Source organism: Notamacropus eugenii, chromosome 1, assembly GCF_028372415.1.
Source record: "Notamacropus eugenii isolate mMacEug1 chromosome 1, mMacEug1.pri_v2, whole genome shotgun sequence".
Classification (NCBI taxonomy): Eukaryota; Metazoa; Chordata; class Mammalia; order Diprotodontia; family Macropodidae; genus Notamacropus; species Notamacropus eugenii.
In genome coordinates, this window is record NC_092872.1 from 195,965,912 (window position 1) to 195,986,272 (window position 20,361).

The following is a 20,361-nucleotide window of genomic DNA, read 5'->3' on the forward strand; positions in this document are numbered from 1 at the left end:
GAGTTCGTATTTGTGAATTGAATACTAATAAATAACATAGTACACAAGACATAGATGTGATTCAGCAATTTTAGGGGCCCACAAGAAAAATCTTCACACAAGCAATTTACATATCTGCTTCTTTGTCAAGTTTTAAACATATTCATATTCTTACTGTGGATTTCATTTTTTTAACTAAACATCTCTGCCTCTGAAAAAAATTGAAAAAAATAAAAGGCAGGAAAAATATTCTAGTTGTTGTAGCCATATTTTAGGGGAAGAGTCATCAATTGATGATAGACAAGTCAATCAAACATTTATGATACTTCCTGTTTCTATTGATCTGGCTGAGACTGAAAAAAAAAAACAAGGGGAGGGCAGAGTGAGGAGCTGTTCACAGATATTTCAGAAATGCTCTCTTTATGTCTAATTGCTACTAAGTTGGTGGCACCTCTTAACAATTTAAGTTTCTCTAAACCAGTTCTTCTTTCAGAGAACTCAAGTAGAGAAACCAAGTGGTAAAGTGGAAACTGAGGACTCCCAGGTTCTAATTCTGGCTTTGCGAAGAACTCCCTAGGGGACCTTGGGCAAGTTACTTCTGTTTCCCAGGCTTAATTTTCCTTAGTGACAAAATAAGGAGAATTGAACTAGATAACATTTAGAGTCCCTTACTGCTCTTATTTGTCACTGTGTGATACTGTGAGAAGAGCCCTGGATTTGGCCAAACAAGGTCCCTGGTTTGAATCTTCACTTTACTGCTTACTCCCTGCATGATGGGCAAACAGCCTCTCAACCTTAGATTTCTTTCTCATCTACCAAATGGAAGCTTGGGAGCAGATGACTTCTATATACAGTTCCGGCTTTAAATCTGTCATCTATAAACAAACACTTAAATGTCCTAGAAGAACTTTTGCTATTTAGAAGTACCCTTTCTAAAAGTGGAGTACTTTCACAGTGTTAAACATTACATAGTGACCTGCCTGTTTTGTGAATGTGAATGGATGGTGGAATCTCTGATTTTCTTCAAGTAGAGAACAGCTGTTTATGACTTTTTCCCTCTAGGCTTAGATCCAGCTGAGCCTTATTTCCAGAATACTCCAGAAGAAGTCCGATTGGATGCCAGCGATGCCATATTTGTTGATGCAATTCACACAGATTCTGCTCCTATGATTCCAAACCTGGGTGAGTGTCTCAACTTGAGTCCTATAATTGGGACCAGCTATAGCTAAACTCCTGGGAAGGGGTCTGGGAGTCAGAACCTGATAGTAACTTCACATCTATTGACTCATTTTGAATGTTTTAGGTTTTGGAATGAGGCAAACTGTGGGACATCTGGATTTCTTTCCAAATGGTGGAAAACAAATGCCTGGATGTCAGAAAAATATTCTTTCAACCATTATTGATATAAATGGAATATGGGAAGGTATGTATATTAAGCAAATGAAGATGACGACTTCCTCATTTTGGAAGATGTCAAAAATGTGTGGGGCTGCCCTTAATGGCAGCTAGAATTCTCTCCTGGCACAGATAAATATTATGTCTCATCCTGAGAGTGTGCCATAGATAGATTCTACTGGATGATGGATAAGGAGCTATTAAAGGGACCTTAGTTTAACCTTTGTCTAGTATAACTTTCTCATTTACAGATTAGGAAAGTGAAGCCTCGAGAGATGAAGTCACTTACCAATGGTCCCCCAGTTAAGAAGTGGCAGGGCTCAGATTTGAATTCAACTGAATCATTTTTTCCCCTACCATTGCATTTACATTTGACTGAACACATGCACTCTAAAGCAGGACCAATCTTACCTCTGGGTGAATACGTAGGCACAAGTGAGTCTGTGGGTCTTGGGTGGTCTTGTAATAAGGAGAACTATTGTTTGGGAAGGCTACGTATTCTCATTTTTCCTCTCTCTCTCTCTCTCTCTCTCTCTCTCTCTCTCTCTCTCTCTCTCTCTCTCTCTCTCTCTCTCTCTCTCTCTCTCTTTCTCTCTCCGCTTCCCTCCCTCCCTCTTCCCTTTCCCCTTTCTCCTATCTTTCCCCTCTCTGTGGCATCCCTACTTGGGTCATTGTGCAATTTCTGACACATCAGTAATTCAGTTCAGTTCCATAAGCATTAAACAAGTATCTACTATGGGCAAAGCACAGTGGTAGTTGATGGGGATGCAAAGACAAAAAAAAACAACAGGCTTTACCCTCAAGGTGTTTACATATTACTAGAACAGAAGAAAAGCTAATGTTTTCCCCTAGATGAGCTGTGGTCTACTAAATAATAGAATCCCTCAGGAAGAAAGCTAGAAGGGAGCCAGTGAGCTTGGGATTGATTTGTTATATTTTTGCCCCCCTTTATCAACATCTCATTTGGTCCAGGTCACATTGTAATATCTCACTCTGTGAGAAAATGTGGTGTAGTAGATAAAGGGTTATCTTTAGAGTCAGGAAAGCATGAATTCAAGTCTTGCCACTAATACATACTCACTGTGTTTATAACTCTAGGTAAGTTACTTAGTCCTCTCAGGGCTCTGGGCTACTGTTGGTACATTACATGCTAATCTTCAATGGTAGATGAAGTTTCTTCTCTGGGAATGCCTCCTATTGTTAAAATCTCAAGATTGGGCCAAATACACAAAAAGTATTACTGACTGAATACATACAGTACCTTGCCCTTTCCTCCTCCAAATGAGGCTATTTAACATTATACCAGGTGATTAATACCAGGTGATTATGTGAATTAGAAAATAAATAACTACTTAGCCCTTTCTGAAAGGAAAGTTGAATGACAACAATGGTCTCTAACTCTGGAGAGATGATGAACAGGGCATACATAATAGAAATTAACGTGGCCTTAATTACAGAAGTAATTTCAAGTGGGCAAGAACATTAAAACTAAAGTCTGGGTCTATTGTGTGAGGCTCCGAATCACTAGTTCTGGGCACCAGGGAATAATCTAATCCACTTTCTCCCTCTTGTTCGATGCTTGGGCAGCAATTTTGGATTAAAGAAACAATTAAGCATAAAGTGGGTTCTGTTGTGCAGTAAGCGATGACAGTGGTGGTCAGATCATCCTACTAGGAGTTATTGTGCAGCTGGAGCTGCAGAGGGCTTGGTTTTTCTGTGAAAATGGATGGTGTTTAAGTATCCTTTCTTAGATGATGAAAAAGAAATCCCATTTAAGTATCTGGGATGTTTCCCAGGTGTGGCCTGCATCCAGGATAAATAACTATTTGGCAGCTTCTTTCAAAGGAATGAGTCAGAAAGATCCCCTAAAGGTAGAGTTGGAAGACCTAGATTCTCAGGTTAGTGGGATCTCAAGGTTGGAAGCTCAAGATCCATAAAGTCAACCCTGAGCCTGATTAAGAATTCCTTCTGCAACCCTGTTGACCAGTGGTCATCCAGCCTTTTCTTATAGATCTCCAATCAGGGAAACCCACCACCTCTTAGAGCAGTCCACTCCACTGCAGAATAGCTAGAGATGTTAGGAAGTGCTTCTGACAGCAAACCTAAACCTGCCTCTGTAACTTCTACCCATCACTTTTAACTCTGCCCTCTAAGGTCAAACAGATCTAGCTTAATTCCTCTTTCATCTTTTAAGATGGGCTTTGGCAAGTTAGAGTGAGTCCAAAGGAGACCAACAGAATGGTGAAGGACTTTAAGAACATATCATATGAGAATTGAAGGGACAAACTGAAGATGTTCAGAGCGAAGAAGACTTAGGGAGAAAAGGTTGAAGAAATGATAACTTTCCTCAGGTATTCAAAAATCTAGCCAGGGGCCTTCTTAAAATATTGTGCCCAGAAATGTGATCAGGCCAGCAGAGCACAATAAACGTGACCTGGATGTATGCCCTGAATGCTTTTAACCCTTGGCTTGACAATGTAGCTTAAGAGCTCCCCACCTTCTTTGGATGATATTGACGCCTATGGACTCACTATTAACTCATTTTGAACTCAAATCCCACTCGAAGTCCTGTATCTTTTTCAGATCAACTGCCATCTAAATATGCCTCTCTTGTTTCATACCTGTGATGCAAATTCTTATAACCTGACCATGTTGCTTTCTATTAGGTTGTCCTTTGACAGATTATTTTGTTTCTTTGGATCTCCTTTCCCCTCAGTCTCCCTTTTTGTAAAATGAGGGGATCTAACTATTTAAACTCTAAGGTGTCTGTCTTTTTCACAATTTCTAAGATCTCTTCTAGCTCTAGCATTCTAAGAGACAAGTGGAATTATAAAATAATTTTAATAACGGGAATTTGATTAGGGAAAGTGACAGGAAAACAAAAACAAAAAAACCCTACGGCGGTAATTACAGTGATTCTGTTCTTAAATGGCTTTGTTTTATGTCCTGAGGTACAAAAAGAGGAAAAGCTCTGGAAGTTTCTAGGCTATTGGGCAACTACCTTCCTCTGGACCTGGAACTTATAAGTATTTTAAACAAGCAGTCCAGATTCATGCCACAATAGGGCTAGCAGGTGTAACCTATAACCCAAGGACCCTGAAGATTCCACCAACTCTCCTCTGTCTAGGTTCTGGATTTCCTTACAATAAAACTCTGCCCCACCCCATGTTTATCTGTATCACTGGGTTTTTACCTATATAATTTAATAAGGCATGTCCTTCCTGAGCTAGATTTCAGTGATGTCCTATTCTACACAATTTCAGTAATAATTATGATGTCAAAGTTGTTTTCTTATGTTAGGATATCTAGTTCAACCTATTAGTTACCTGTACTTTGTTTATTTGTGTATAGACATTTGAGGCTATAAGTTTCATCCTGACTCCTTCCTTGGATTCTTGAAAATTTATGAATGACTGAACTGCTCAGCATGTTTAATGTTATGTTTCTTCCTATATTTTCTTTACCCTCTATGATAACTGATTTAGTAACACACAACACACATACACACACACTCACACACTTAGTAAAAGAGAGAGGCAGTTTTCTCTCTTCTTCCTCATTTTCCTCCTCTCCTTCCTCCTCCTTCCTTTTCAGATTAAACCCTTTTTTATTATATTTACATGATTCCAAGGAATCATATTCTCAGACCCTTCTAGGTATTCTCCATCTCTGGCCGTGAGCCTGCCATGTCTCTATTTTTAGCTATAGTTGAGACATTTAAGTCCCATTCTTAGATATCATCCTTTTAATTAGCTGTTCACTTCCCACATCTGCTTATCTCTTCTGAAGCTCTCTCCATAATAGATGGTTGATAATATTTGTTGAATGAATGAATTTCCTAAACTGCAGTTGTATGTACAGAATATCAAAATATTGGTCAAATCAGTCCATTTAGTGGTGGAAAAATCAATCAAACCAGTTGTTTGCTGTCATGTAGACAAAACAACCCATTTGATGGCTGTTTTTACTTTTCAAGTGGTGATTTTAGCTTTGAGCAGGCACAGCTTGAATTCAAGTGATGGGAGGCTCTAGAAATAGTTACAGGTCCCTTAAGCAATGGTGAAGAATTCTGAAAATACACTTGAATGTAAAGGAATTAGAAAAAATCTTATAATTTACAATTATTATAACATATATAAAAATCCTGACACTGACCTAGGAATTGTGTAAATAATTCAAAGTACAAAAACAAACGAAATATCGACCTCTAACTACCTTGGGCAAATTCTTTAATGGGAAAATGAAAGTGCATTCTTGCTGAGTTTAATTGAAGTTTGTCTCCCCAGGGACACGTGATTTTGCAGCTTGCAATCACTTGCGAAGCTATAAATATTACGCTGAAAGCATCCTCCAACCTGATGGCTTTCTTGGTTATCCCTGTACTTCCTATGAGGTTTTCAACTCAGTAAGTGATCTATCCTCACATTTTGGGACACACTAAGACACACCACCTTCACCGATCATCATTTTGTTCTACCAAAGAACAGAAACAATTATGAGTTGGATTTAGATTAAACAATTAATGAATATTTATTATATTTATTTAATAATATAATAAACTACTTGCTAGGCATTATGCTAAGTGCTAAAAAACAAAAGACAGCCCCTGCCCACAAGGAGTTAACAGTCTAATGGAGGAGAAAACATACACAACATATCCAAAACAAGGAAAAATAGGAAATAAGAGAAAGAAGACAATGGAATTAAGAGGAGTCGGGAAAGGTTTCCTATAAAAATTGGGATATAGATCCAGTTTTGAAAGACCTAGGTTCAAGGGCTATTTTTGACATATATAGGAGCTATGAGACCATGATCTTGTCATTTAATTCTAAGACTATGAAATACAGAATGACTTACAGGCTTCATCACTGGTGGAGAGCATTCCCTCTTTAATGAAATCACAGTTCAACACAAGTCTCAACAACAAAAAATAAAATAAAACAAAAGATTTCTAAATTATAATGCAGTCACTGACCCCATCATTTTGACTGATGGAAGCAAAATAATGGTATGGAAAAATTTCAAAAGCATATGATTATAAAGACAAGAACTCAAAAAAGCATCATATAACGAAGGATCAAACTTCCCCAGTCCCAGTGTGGCAGCAAAGGAAATTGGCTATGAATATGAAGTTGGAGGTGGTAGACTTCTAACGTCTTATTGTTCAGTGGTGTCTGACTCATCATGATCTCATGGACCATAGCACACCAGTACTATCCATGGGGTTTTCTTGGGCAAAGATACTAGAGTGGTTTGCCATTTCCTTCTCTAGTGAATAAGGCAAACGGAGGTTAAACGACTTGCCCAGGACCACACAGCAGTAAATGCCTGAGTCTAGATTTAAATTCAAGTCTTCCTGAGCCCAGGCTCAGCTCTCTATCTCCTGAGCTACCCAGCTGCCTCTGCTGACTCATAACTATAGCTAAACAAATGGAACCTGGCCCCAGAGTGCTGACATCAATGGAGTCTACTTCCTCCTCATGTGGTCCCCTAGGCCACCATTCCCATTCTTCATAATCTTGAGTCTGCTATACCTAAGGGTCATACAGGGCCCACCTTCCCCCATCAATGTGCCTTTTCACCTTCTGTCTTTCCTCTACCCTTCTGCAGGGCTTGAGAAGTAGGACTTATTGGCTATTCTCTCAGCTGAGATCAAAATATCTAGAGGACAGGTTATCCCTTTATATTACCACCACCCTCTACTCCTACTAACTTTGCCCTGGGCATCAGAATTCCTGGTTTTATGACAGATAGAGAAAAAAGAAGCCAGTCAAAGGTCACAGAGGTACCAACTCTATCAAAGTCATCTCTGACAACATGATGGGAGTCAACTCTAAAATTGATTTTTAACATTTATTTCTAAAAGACTGAAAAGACAACTCTATGAAAAAAGGCACATTTTTCCATTTCCCAGATGTCTTTGGCTTTCACCAAATCATTGAACTAACTTTAGAGACTTTCTAGTTAAGCTTTTCATGCAATGCAAAAATCCCTTCAGCATTGCCCCTGAAAGGTGCTCAAACAGCCTATCCATCAGTAACAGAAAACTTCTCCAGTGGCAGTACAATCCATTTCTAGACAGCTTTGATCAGTCCTTACAAATACTTTCTTGTTCACCCTTAAATGCCTCCCTGTAAATTCCACTCACTTTTTCCAGTGTTGCTCTTTGAAATTAAACAGAATCTGTCAAATCTCTCCTCCACTTCTTGGCTTTTCATGTACTTTAGGGCAGGAACCATGCAACTACCCTAAAGTTTTTTTTTTTCTTCAAGATAAATGTGCTGGTTTATTCAACTGTTCCCATATTATATGACTTCAAGTCTCCATCATTCTGATTATATTTCACTCTCCGAAACCATGAGTGATTCTACTCAGCCACTTTGAGTGTATGAGTGTGTGTGTGTGTGTGTGTGTGTGTGCATATCAAAGTTAATATAAGTCATCTATCTAATGACTCAACAGGTATTTATGGCATTTATATCCCAAGCAGCTAGTATAGTACTGAAATACAGTTGGCACTTTATAAGGGCTTATAGATGTGTTGCTAGAATGACTACTGGGTCTAGCACTGTTCTAGGCACTATGAAGGATGTAAGGGAAGCATAAGGTATATTCTTATTCTCATAGAGCTTATCATCTAGTTGGAAACACTATGGAGGTCAACTGGAGATGTAACTCAAAGTGGAGGGAGAGAAGGAAGGTGTGGAGGAACAGGAAGAACAGAAAACAGTCTAGCCTTAATGGGCTGAATAACAGTGGGAAAAATAATAATAGTGGACATTTAGGTTTTGTAAGATGTTTATGTATATTATATATATTATCTCATCATGTATATTATATCTCATTTGATTCTCCCTCAAGCCCCATGAGATAGGTACTACTATTTTTCCCATTTTACAGATGAGGACAGTGATATTAGACATGCCATTAGTCCATAGTGCATGCCAGAGAGAAAAGGGAATTTAAATTCTGTTTTATGTGACCTTGGGCCAGTCATGTAAATTCCTCTTTGCTTCAGTTTCCCCACCTGTAAAATGGGGATGATATTACTTGTACTACTTATCTCATAGGGTTGTTATTAGGAAAAGTACTATACACATCTTACCCTACATAGAGCAGGTAATCACCAAATATGTGAAATAAATGACTCAACAAACTACATTTCATAGACAAATTAATTAATTTCCTTTCACCTACTAGGATGGATGTTTCCCTTGTCCAGCTGAAGGATGTCCAAGGATGGGTCACTATGCTGACCAGTTTAAGGGAAAAACAAATGCACTGGGGCAGACATTTTTCCTGAATACTGGGGACAGTGGTAACTTTAGTCGTGAGTTTCTTTGTTTTTACTGTTATTTTTATAATCCTTGAAAGTAAATTTATTTTTTTCCAAGCCACAATCCCACCTCCCTTTATTACTCACTTGACTTTCCCTTGGAGATAATGGAAAGGTAATGAAATGAATAAGTTCATCATTATGATCCAACTCTTATAAGTCTTGTCATAATGAATCAGTAGAAAATCCATACATATATAAATGTCTGTTGACTAAGGGGCAAAGCCCTATATAACTCCAGAAATAAGAAATGATATAAGTACTCTTTTCAAGATGATAAACAGGTGACCTTAATATGTTTTCTTTGGGTAGGTTGGAGATACAGAGTGTCAGTCACACTCTCCGGCGGGGAAAAACTGAGTGGGTATATCAGGATTGCTATGTATGGAAGTAATGGCAATTCAAGACAATACGACATTTTCAAGTAAGTCTAATATTCAAGTAAAATAGTCATTCTTCTCTACATACTAAGTCATTCTTTTCCATTTTTAAGTACTTTGCTTTACCCTGTAGAGATGTTCTTGAAAGCTTATATGTAAATTAATTTTTAAACAATTTTAAAAAGTGGAACCATGGAATTTCAGAGAGGGAAGATGTCATCCGATTCAAACCCAGCTTGTCGTAGAGACAGAGAAACAACGAAGAAAATTGATGATTGTAGGCAGTTAGAACTAGAAGAACAGAGCCACAAGCAACACCCAATATGAAGTCTACAGGAATCTTTCCCAGGTGCCAACCTCAGAATGTGTTGGCTATTTCCTCCTTGGCAGGGCTTCCACACTTCCTATTCCCTGGATGATTGCTATCCAATTCTTTGAAATCTTCTAGAAGGTTAAAATTTTTGATTCAATCTCAATTATATTCACACATCTCCCCTTCCCCTCCCCTTTCACCAGTTGGATGGCTCTCCAGTTATCCACCCACCTCCACCCTCTGAATTTTCAGTGGTTCCATTTCACCTGATCTAATTATGCTTGTAAGAAAAGAAACTATGACTTCATCTAGTATAGGGGTTCTCAATCAGGCATCACTGAAATGTTAAAAAGTTTTATAATTTTCCTTTGTAATCCTCTGTATTTTTAAAAATGTTTTTAACATTTTTTTTTCTGAGAAGGGGACCATCAACAACTTCACCAGACTACTAAAGAGTTTTGTGACACAAACAAACTTAAAGAACCCATGCTGTACTTCAACCCCTTCCTTTTATAGATTAAGAAACTAAAACCTGCTAAAGAGAAGGGACTTGCCTAGTGTATGCTAGGGGAGCCCTGGAGTTGATCCCTTTAGAATGAATACCTTCTAACTTGCCTATTTTGTAAGTTCTCATTTAGGAATATTGGATTTTTCTTAAAATTAAGCATTCATATATTTTAAGTAGAAAAATAGCTACATTTTTATTCAATTTCATGTTTTCGCTTTTATATGAAGTCAACATTCTACTCTGAAAAAATTTCTGGTCACAGTTTTGGTGTCATGAAAATGATTCCAGAATGATCTGTGCCACATATTTTAAAATGTAAGGCAGAGATAAGTCTGTCTCTGGGCTGTGATAACTGGGTGTTGGTTCTTTAGAGGGTTAATACCCCTTCCAACCAGCTATCAACTACTAGGGAGAGACTTAGGCAGTAGGGAAAATAGCATCCCATCATTTTCCAAGCTGAGTTCTAGGTGAATATGTTTCTGGTCTTATAAAATTATTCAATATATATCCAGGAACCAATTTATAACTGCAGCAGGATTAGCCATTTCCAGTGAGTTTGGGGAAGCGGTGTATTTCCAGTTTTACTAATAGCGCAGTTCATAGGCATGACCTTTTTGTGCTTCTCCACTTTAAGGGGCTCCCTCAGGCCAGGTGCAAATTATAAGAAGGAGATTGATGTGGCCATCAATGTGGGAAAAGTGGAGCAGGTGAAATTCCTCTGGTACAACAAGACGATCACCCTCTTCCAGCACAAATTAGGTGCTTCAAAGGTCACAGTGCAAAGTGGTGAAGATGGAACAGAGTATGTACATTTTGAATATAAAAATGATTAATACTTAAATTACTTATTAATTACTTAATTGATTGATTTAATTAATACTTACTAATTTAAATTTTTATGAAGTTTATTAAGTTAAATGTTTAAATTATACATTTTTTTCATCACAACAACCCTGTGAGGTAGGTAATACAATAATTTTTGGACCCATTTTACAGATGAGGGAACTGAGATCCAGAGTTTGACTAATTTGCTCAGCTATTCAGTAAATGACAGCCAGGATTCAAACTCATGTCTCTCCCAACTCAAGTTAACTCTGACCATGTGTATTTGTCTGTGTTACTGCTTTTTTTTTTTGGAAATCAAATGACAGACAATTCACTAAGACCATGTGGCTCAACCGAAGCTGTTGGTTAAAAGCAACAAATAGTAGAATAAAAAAGGAATAGTAATGAGGTTGGACCTGAATGAGACACCATCTGATAGATGCTACAGAAAATGTCTAGGAAGCACCACTGGGAAGTCAAGGACACCAATTTCAGGTGCCATAACAATATTATTATTCATTATTCAAATTTATTTGTAATGTGAAAAGATCATAGTATTAGAGAATATAATATGAGTTAGAAGCCTGGCTCTGAATGATCAGATTCTTCCGTTGGGAAACAACAATTCTCTTTGGCTTAACTTTGGAAAGATATAGCAGTTTGAGGTGAAAATAAAGAAAACATAAAGTCTTGAGAAGGAAAATAATTCATCATTCTCCCTGAAGGATAGGTTCAAAACTAGAAGGACCCTCAGAGGTCATCTAATCTGATTCTTTCACTTTTATGGATGGATAAATTGAGTCCTAGAGAAGTTCTGTGACACAACTGTCATTAGAATAGAATTTTTCAGGTGTCCTGACTCTGGATCTTCCCTGAGCAGTTTCTTTGTTGACCAATTTTTGGTACTCAACTGTAGCTTTATTTATCAGGTCTTAGGCTAGTTTCTATGAGTTTAGTCAATCCCAGTGCAAGTACCAGGGAGGAGATGTCTATAGTAAAACTTGACTAATAGTGAATAATGAGGAAAGGGTAAAGTCTGACTTTGGAGAAAGTCTGAATTATAGACACTCTTGTTTGGGGGAGAGATTTGTCTGATCCTATGATATTATCAGCATTAAGAACTCCTAGGGTGGAAACTTTCTACTAATGTTCATTGGCCACACGTGTATAACTAAGTTGTTGACAGCTGCCTGGGATAATAAGAGGTTAAATGATTTGTCCACTCTCCCACATCCAGGATGTGTCCCAGAAGAGAATCCATCTCTTCTGCATCCCAAGCTTATTATCAACTATGGCTATGATTTCCTTTCAGAGTTCAATCAATCACCAAGCATTTATTAGGTACTTTCCTTGTGCCAGGTCCTGGATTGAGTGCTGGAAATATAAAGGGAAGAGTAAAACAGACCTTGCCTTCAAGGATCTTACATTTTACAGGAAAGACAACACACACATAGATAGATGGAAAGACGGATAGACAGACAGACAGAAAGGTAGATAGATAGATAGATAGATAGATAGATAGATAGATAGATAGATAGATAGATAGATAGATGATAGATAGACAGACAGACAGACAGATAGATAGATAGGTTGGTTGGTTATTGTCTGTCTTCTAAGAGGACCAAATGACACCACCATGATAAAGTGAAATTTCAGTGTGTCCGACTGTGGCTGATCAGACCAATATGAGCTCGGAATGCTCTATCACAGGTTGGGCGCACATAGTCTGGGTAAATATTTGGGGTGGATACTCCAAGTTTGCACATCCTACTTTTACTTTGTACTGTCTCAATTCTGCTTTGCTCAGAGCACAGCACCCTTTCTGATGTGGGCACGCCATGCTGAGCAGTCCTGTGCCAGTGTCTCCCATGTTGCACAGTCAAATCCAAAGTTCTTGAGAGAGACCTTGAGAGTGTCTTTGTATCGCTTCTTCTGACCACCATGTGATCACCTGCCCCATGCGAGTTCTCCATAAAATAGTTTTTTTGGCAAGCGCACATTTTGCATTCGAACAACATGGCCAGGCCATGAGAGTTGCCCTCTCTGCATAGTTTGAATGTTTGGCAGTTCAGCTCGAGCAAGGACTTCAGTGTCTGGTACCTTATCCTGCCAGGTGATCCTCAGAGTCTTCCTAAGACAGTCCTAGCTATGTAACCCTGGACAAGTCACTTAAGATAGATAGACAGAGAGCCAATGTGGGAATTTGTTTTGCTTGACTAAGCACATTTGATATGAGGATTTTGTATTTCTTTTGTTCTTTCTGGGGGACAGGGATGGGGGAATGGGAGAAAGACCAAACAGTACTTGTAAATTTTGGGTGTTCAATTTAAAGAATATTTAGAAAATGAATGCCGAGGGGTTTGGGGAAGGGGGACACTAGCAACTGAATCAGGGCAGAGGGTGGGGGACTCAAACAAGTCTTTATGCAAAAGGTGGTTCTTGATCTGAGTAGTGAAGGAAACCAAGAATTCCAGGAATCAGAGGTAAGGAGGGAGTGCATTCCAGGCATGAAGGACTACAAATGCAAAGGCATGGAAGTGGGAGATTATCATATGAGAGGTTATATGTAAAGAAACAGATGAATTACCTTTAAATACAATGTAAATTGTAAACTAATACACCTGTAAACTTACTTGTAAATGAAGTTGCCCATAAAAAAATAATTTCCACTCACAGCAGGCCTGTATTATATTACACAAAAAAGGACTTTAAACTCAGAAGTTCACTAATTTACAGTGGATTAATCCCCAGGGGATTAATTACCACCAATTGGTCAATCTTAGCCCACCTTGGTCTAACTCAAGACTGCATCTAATCTGGGGCTTTAAAATTGTTCCACTGAGAGAAAGAACCTGTTGCCACGTATCTTACCCTATATTTCCCTCCTACATGACTTCCTGGAAGTACTCCTGATCTCCTCTAGGTTTTGAAAATTCAGAGAAGTGGGAAATAAATCTCAGGAAAAGACTGGTGATCTTAATGTGTGAATAAAATGAGCAATTCCAGTCCTGGATAACCATTTAAGGAACACTTCACTTGAGCAGCCCCCTACTGGCATGAGAGGAAATATAGTATAGCCTAATGTTTAGATTAGCTGGCAGTTTGGTGGCAGAGTGGATAGAGTTCCCAGCCTGGAGTCAGGAATAACCATCTTTCTGAGTTCAACTCTAGGGTCAGACATTTACCAGCTGTGTGACCCTTGGTAGTCACTTAACCTTCATCTGTAAAATGAACTGGAGAAAAGGATGGCAAATCACTCCGACATTTCTGCCAAGAAAACCCCAAATGGGTCACAAACAGGCAGACTGAAAAATGATTAAATCCCAACAACAGTAACAGATACATAGCCAGCCTCAGGGCCAAGACAACCTGAGTTCAAACCTTACATCTGACACATAACGGCTGTGTGACCCTGCACAATTTGTGCAACATCTCAGTACTCTGGGTCAGAGGAGTTAAACACGTGGCCAGCCCATAACTCTCCCTAGTGGGGCCCAAAGCAGATTAAAATGTAATCTGCAAATATTTAACAAAATAGATATGTTGTTGTTCAGTCACTTTCAGTAGTGTTTGACTCTTCGTGACCCACTTTTGGGATTTTCTTGGCATAGATACTGGAGTGGTTTGCCATTTCCTTCTCCAGCTCATTTTTACAATTGAGAAACTGAAGCAAACAAGGTTAAGTGACTTGTGCAGGGTCACAGAGCTAATAAGTGTCTGAGATCAGATTTGAACTCAGGAAGATGAGTTTCCCTTACTCCAGGCCCAGCACTCTATCCACTGTGCCATCTAGCTGCCCCCAACAAAATGGTTAAGATATAATAAAGCACAGATAATATTACATTTTAAAACTAAGTTGATTTGCAGCCTTCAGGGATCATTATGTACAAATTGAATTTGACACCACTGCTCTAGGTGACTCTCTAAGACCATAAATTACAAAGAATAGGAGGCAAGCGCTGCATTGGTGGAGGGAGCCTCTTTAACCTCATTCCAATGAAATCACAGGCCTTGTCTCAATCCCTGCTGCATACAACTATTGGCTTGAGACTGAACCTAAAACGTGAAGTAGGAATTTTGTTTTTCCTTCTTCAGTAACGGATTAGATAGATGTAAATTGAACAGGCACCTGCAACTTCCAGGAGTGACAGTTGTCTGAATCACTGGGAGGAGGTTCCATCCCAAGAGTTGCTTCCATCAATGGAATCACAGATCTGACCCTCCCTCCCCCAAAGGGAAGGATAGAAAGGCTTGGGTGGCAGTTAACATGGATTTCATGGGATCTGATTGAATGGGGTTTTTTCCAATCATCTCATTTTACCGAGGAGTAAAGGAGGGCCCTGGAAGGCGGTGACTTGCCCAAAGGCACTTAGTGATGAGTTTTGAACTGAGGTCTTTTGACTGTCCTCTAGTGCTCACCTCCTACATCCACAAAACACAAATGAGTCCAAGCACATAACAAAGGCTGACAGAGGTATGCTACCCACTGATAATTTCATTTTTCCCTTTCCAGGTATCATTTCTGTAGTAGTGACACCGTTCAAGAAGATGTTCTGCAAACACTTTCTCCTTGCTAGAAATGGATCCTGGTGGTCTTGTTATGTCTTTATTGTGATAAAATTGTAAAATGCATCCTCTTTTCATGTGATATTGATGTCTATCCTCCCATCGGTCTGGTTACAAGCCTGATCGGAAGCTTCCTGAAGGTAACAACCATCTCATCTAAATTCTACTATCTTCCGTAATGCTCCATACATAGAAGGTACCTAATAAACGCTTATTGTATGAAGGAAGAATTGAATTAGTCCTTTTCTTTGTATATATTGTTATTTCATCCATGTGCATGTTGCAGAATATGTTTCACGAGAGCACAAAGTGTTTCACTTTTGTCTTTGTATCTCTAGTGTCTAAAAAATGACTAGTGCACATGGATGTTTAATAAATTCTGACTGCATTGAATTGATCCAAACATTGCACTGGATGACTAACACCATTCAGGTTTCTTTTTCCTTTGCCATATCCCTTTGAGGACTGTTCTTGTGTACTGAGTTTATGCAGGTAGCAACATGCTGCCTTATGTGAAAAGGGCCTTATTGGACACAAAAGTGACATACACAAAACATGTAAAATTAACAAGAGATGGACACTGGTGAAACATGTTAGTAACATACCCAGCTATACAGAATTAATCATCTTTAAATTTTTAAATGAATATTTCTGGCAATGGATGCTGTCAGAAACATCCATATGCAACATCCATCAGGGAGTTTTTTTCATAATGCAATATGGAAAGTGATGGGAAAACAATAACGAAGCTGTAGGAGGAGGAAAGTACAATGAAAGGAGGTGGACAGTGACCACAATAGATCCCAGAACCTTTCCCAAACCTTAGGAGTTGAGGCCCATTGAGGACTGCATAGTACTAAATGAAACAATAATAACCTATAATTTAGAGAAGGAGCAAAGACAGTTTATTGGGGAAATTACTCTGTGCCTACTTGCTCATTTACAAAATAAATAGAGGTTTCTGCACTGCTATGACTTCGCCCAGATCCTCAAAGCACCTTATTGCAGTCCATGGTGATTTAAAAAATATTTTCTGCCAACCTGAGTCTGTTCCTGACACAAATCGAGCTGCTGGACAGATGATTAAAGAGCTATGGTATTCTGGAAGATGAAGCGTGATGAGTGGTGGGGATGTGTGGGTGGGGCTGTGGAAGGTGGCTTGATGAAATTAAATTATATATATTTAAATCTTGGGTATGAGCATGTAAAAAGACAAGAAAAAGATTTAAATGAGATATGCTTTACAAACTTTAAAATATTCTATCAACTTTAGCTATTGTTATCATTATATCATCATCATTAATATTCATACTAGTATTAGTTTTAACACCAAAATCGGACTTTGGCCCCAAAATGCAACAGAACAGATCCTGGGTTATTCCTTTTCAGAGGCCAATGAGGCTAAATGTTTGCCCAGACCCCCACTTATCCTAATGAGATTTCATAAGACATGGCTGCTAAGGCCATTGTTTCCAGGCTGATTCAATGATTCCCCAGCAATTTTGACCTGGCCTTTTCCCAAATTCATGAACAATACCCATCTTGTCATTTAAACTAAGAAAGGGCAGCACTGTCCTTTCGCCAATGAACACCTACTGAGTAAATACGTTGCTTCAACAGAGGGGTTGTCATAGGGGAGGGATGTTGGAGAGGGCAGGAGTATTCAGCACTCCAAAGTAAAGCTTGAATGGTCTCATTTGGTAGTTACCTTGAAAGGAAAAGAACAGAGAAGAAGGTCGAAGTTAATTATGTGATGTGAGAGCTCAGTTGATCTGGTCACATGGGGATAGGAGTATATATGTGAACAAACTATATGTACTTGTTTCTCAATAATTCCTGTTTTAAATAATTTTAAAGCTTACCCCCATGAAGGTAAAAATATTATTATCTTTATTTTTATAAATGAAGAAACAAGTTCAGAGAGGTAGCTTGGTTGGTAAATGGAAGAGACGGATGGTCTTCTGGTTCCAAGTTCACACTAGTTTTTATACTCGAAATGCAAGCCAAATGTACTGTTGATCACTGTGGCTCATTCTGATTTCTTGAATTAATTTTATTCAACTTTTTAAAAATAAACTGATTTATGCATTTGCCCTGATACATATCCTGATTTTGATAACGTTCACCTAAAACATTTTTTAATTATTAGAGGATTCATGACTTCATCTGAGTGGAAATTTGCTGTATTCACACAGATTGCAGTCTCTCCACTACTTAGTAAATAGTATCATGAAATTGCTTTGACCAAAAGTGATTCATTTCCATACAGCAGCTCTGAAGGATGAGAGAGAAGCAGGTACAACCTCTATTTCACAAAGGGAGGAACCTGCAGTCTTAGAGAAGCAAAGGTAATTGCATGAGTTTGCATAGCTTAGAATTTTTATGTGATTGGGAAAGATATAACCCCAGAGTCCTCCAGGGGGAGGTAGTAAACTGCTGATGAGGCCACAGGGTCTGCATTAGGAAATCATGTAATCCACAACGCCCTATCCCAGGATGGGTTACTTTTCTGACAGATGACAGTACTTTTATGTTGGAATTCATACTCCAATTTTGTTTTTCTGGGGGCGGGGGAAGGCTGAGGCCGAGCCTCTTTCCCATTTTGTCTGTACCCTGGAAGGTCTGTGACCCAGAGAATGTTTTGAGATTTTTACTGTCCTGGCATGCACTGCCACCTCACCTCCACCTCTTAGTCTCTTTGGTTTCCTTCAAAATTCTATTCAAGGGACACCTTCTCCACCAGTCCTTTCCTGATTTTCCAAACTGTTAGTGTACTCGGACCTCCCCCTCCCCCCAAAAATTATCTTGGATTTTTGTGTAAATTTTTATATACTTTATGTAGATGTTTTGTTCCCTCCCCCACTAGAAGGCAAGTTCTTTCAAGACAGGAAATGTTTCATTTTTCTCTTTGCATCCCCAGCACCAGCCACAGGACCTGCCTGGCATTTGGCAGGTGCTTAATAAATGCTTCTTGATTGCTTAATCAATTTGTCTACATCTAAATGTCCTATGTCTACTGCAATGGCCCTGGAGTCAGAAGACCCAGGTTCAAATTCTGCTTTTACCACCACCTGCCTAACTTGGACAAGTTGTTTAACCTCCCTGTCTCTCTGTTTTCTGAACTGTAAAATGAAAGGGTTGAGCTCAATAAGCCTTGAGGTGCCATCTAGCTCAGTTCTATGATCCCTACGTAGCCAGCCCATGCTATCATTTACATAGACATAATTTCTTACAGGAGGACATTTGTGGTTGTTGTTGATTTTGTTTTCCTGTACAGAGTTGGCAAGGCGCCCTCAGGTTCCTTGTGTTTGTCTCACCTGATCCCCTTATAAACAAAAGTATGAAGAAGAAGCAGCATCTGGCAGCCAGACAGGTTGTTGTTGAAATGGTTGTTTGGTAGATGTAAAGTTAGACCAGCCCAGATGGGAACTGAACCTTTTTAACCTTGGTCTCATTAGCACCAGCTGCTGGAGCCAACTGTGCTAACAATGATTTGGACAGCTGTATTTATTAGTATTATCCTTCACCATGGTCACCTCAGCAAGCCATATAATTTCAACAACTTATCCCATTGAATCAAGATGTTAAAATTAACAATAGAAAATAAAAATCCACTTCTAATAAACAGAACCTAGAACAGTCTTTACCTTGTCTTGGGAACCTCTGGCGGGGGCGGGGAGGGAAGAGTGAACAAATGAAAGCTTTACAAAACGATTTCAGAAAAATGGGATGTTAAATGAACAACAAATGACTTTCCTTTTTACTCGCTTTTAATGCTAATGGTGCTATTTATTCTTGACCTTCAGAAAGAGGAGAGTTTTAAAATGACAACATAAAAAGACTTCTTGTTTGGAAACGCAAGCTACTTAAGCCCGCATATGATTACTTATAAGTACAGCATGTGCGCATATCATTCATTGCAGCTCCCCATTTAAAGCTAATTGGTATATATTTCGCTTGACATATATTGTTCTCTTGCATATGCGTCAAATTCCTTAACAATGTCTCTGACAAAAGCATAGTGTTGGGGATATATAAATTATGTTGGCTACCATATAATCAGTGTTATCTATTAGAATGCTATTTGGGACAAATCATGTTCAAAACATATATTGAAATGATTTTCCTGCTATTTTAATATCAGGCCGCTTGCCACAAACCTTTGATTGAATTTTAAACGTTTCAATGTTCTATTTCTGTGACATATCTGAAATGGGGGCTGAGTTATTTCAAAAACTCGATTTATAAAACAAACTTGAATTTCCCAATGCATCTTATTTTGGACAATAGAGAATAAGTTTGTTAAAGCTCTCCTTACTAAGAGCATAATGCAATGACAAATGCGCCATGTTTCTGTCTAATTACTATATACCTTTTTTAGTGAATTAGGTTGACTTTAATACAAAAACCATTTGTTGTTGTTCTTGAGTTTTGTCCAACTCTTCATGACCCATTTGGGATTTTCTTGACAAAGATACTGCAGTGGTTTGCTGTTTCCTTCTCCAGCTCATTTTATAGATGAGGAAACTGAGGCAAACAGTGACTTGTCCAGGGTCACCCAACCAGTAAGTGTCTGAGGCCAGATATGAAAGCAAGATTGGTCTTCTTCATTTCAGGTCTGGTATTCTATCCACTGAGCCACGTAGGTGCTCCAAAGGGAATATTACTTGAGACTTTTGTATCTTCACTCTAGCACTTAATTTAAGAGAGTTTTGTTCCCCCTTCTAACATGAGATCATTACTTTTCATTCTTTAGCTGTTAAAGATGATTCCTGTTAAACTGTTTTGGAGAATGCTGGTGCTATTTTGAACAAGGGTAGTTGTGGTGCCTCCAAGTTTTCACTGGTGTATTTGTGGTCAACCTTTTCATGTAGATAGTAACTTGACAAATGTATCACCTGGAGATAATATAGAAAATCTTTGTTGTTTTCATTCTATGGTTTCTTATTCTTCTGAATCTTTAACTTGAGTACCTTTAACTGTTACCTAAATTACCCAGCTCATAGATACATATAGAATTAGGACCCTGAATTACCTGGTCCGGAGACAGATGCACAGG

At 38.7% G+C, this 20,361-nt stretch overlaps 1 protein-coding gene across 1 annotated transcript in view; it reads left to right on the forward strand.

Annotated features, from left to right (window-relative positions):
• The window catches only part of LOC140524495 (pancreatic lipase-related protein 2-like), a 28,257-nt gene extending 12,728 nt beyond the window's left edge, over nt 1–15,529 (forward strand). The window contains exons 6-12 of the mRNA XM_072639008.1: nt 1,042–1,161; nt 1,283–1,402; nt 5,661–5,779; nt 8,575–8,704; nt 9,023–9,134; nt 10,546–10,713; nt 15,250–15,529. Coding sequence (XP_072495109.1) covers nt 1,042–1,161; nt 1,283–1,402; nt 5,661–5,779; nt 8,575–8,704; nt 9,023–9,134; nt 10,546–10,713; nt 15,250–15,313 — 833 coding nt within the window. The 3' untranslated portion in view covers nt 15,314–15,529. The remainder of the gene's footprint in view (nt 1–1,041; nt 1,162–1,282; nt 1,403–5,660; nt 5,780–8,574; nt 8,705–9,022; nt 9,135–10,545; nt 10,714–15,249) is intronic.
• The last annotated feature ends 4,832 nt before the right edge of the window (nt 15,530–20,361 follow it).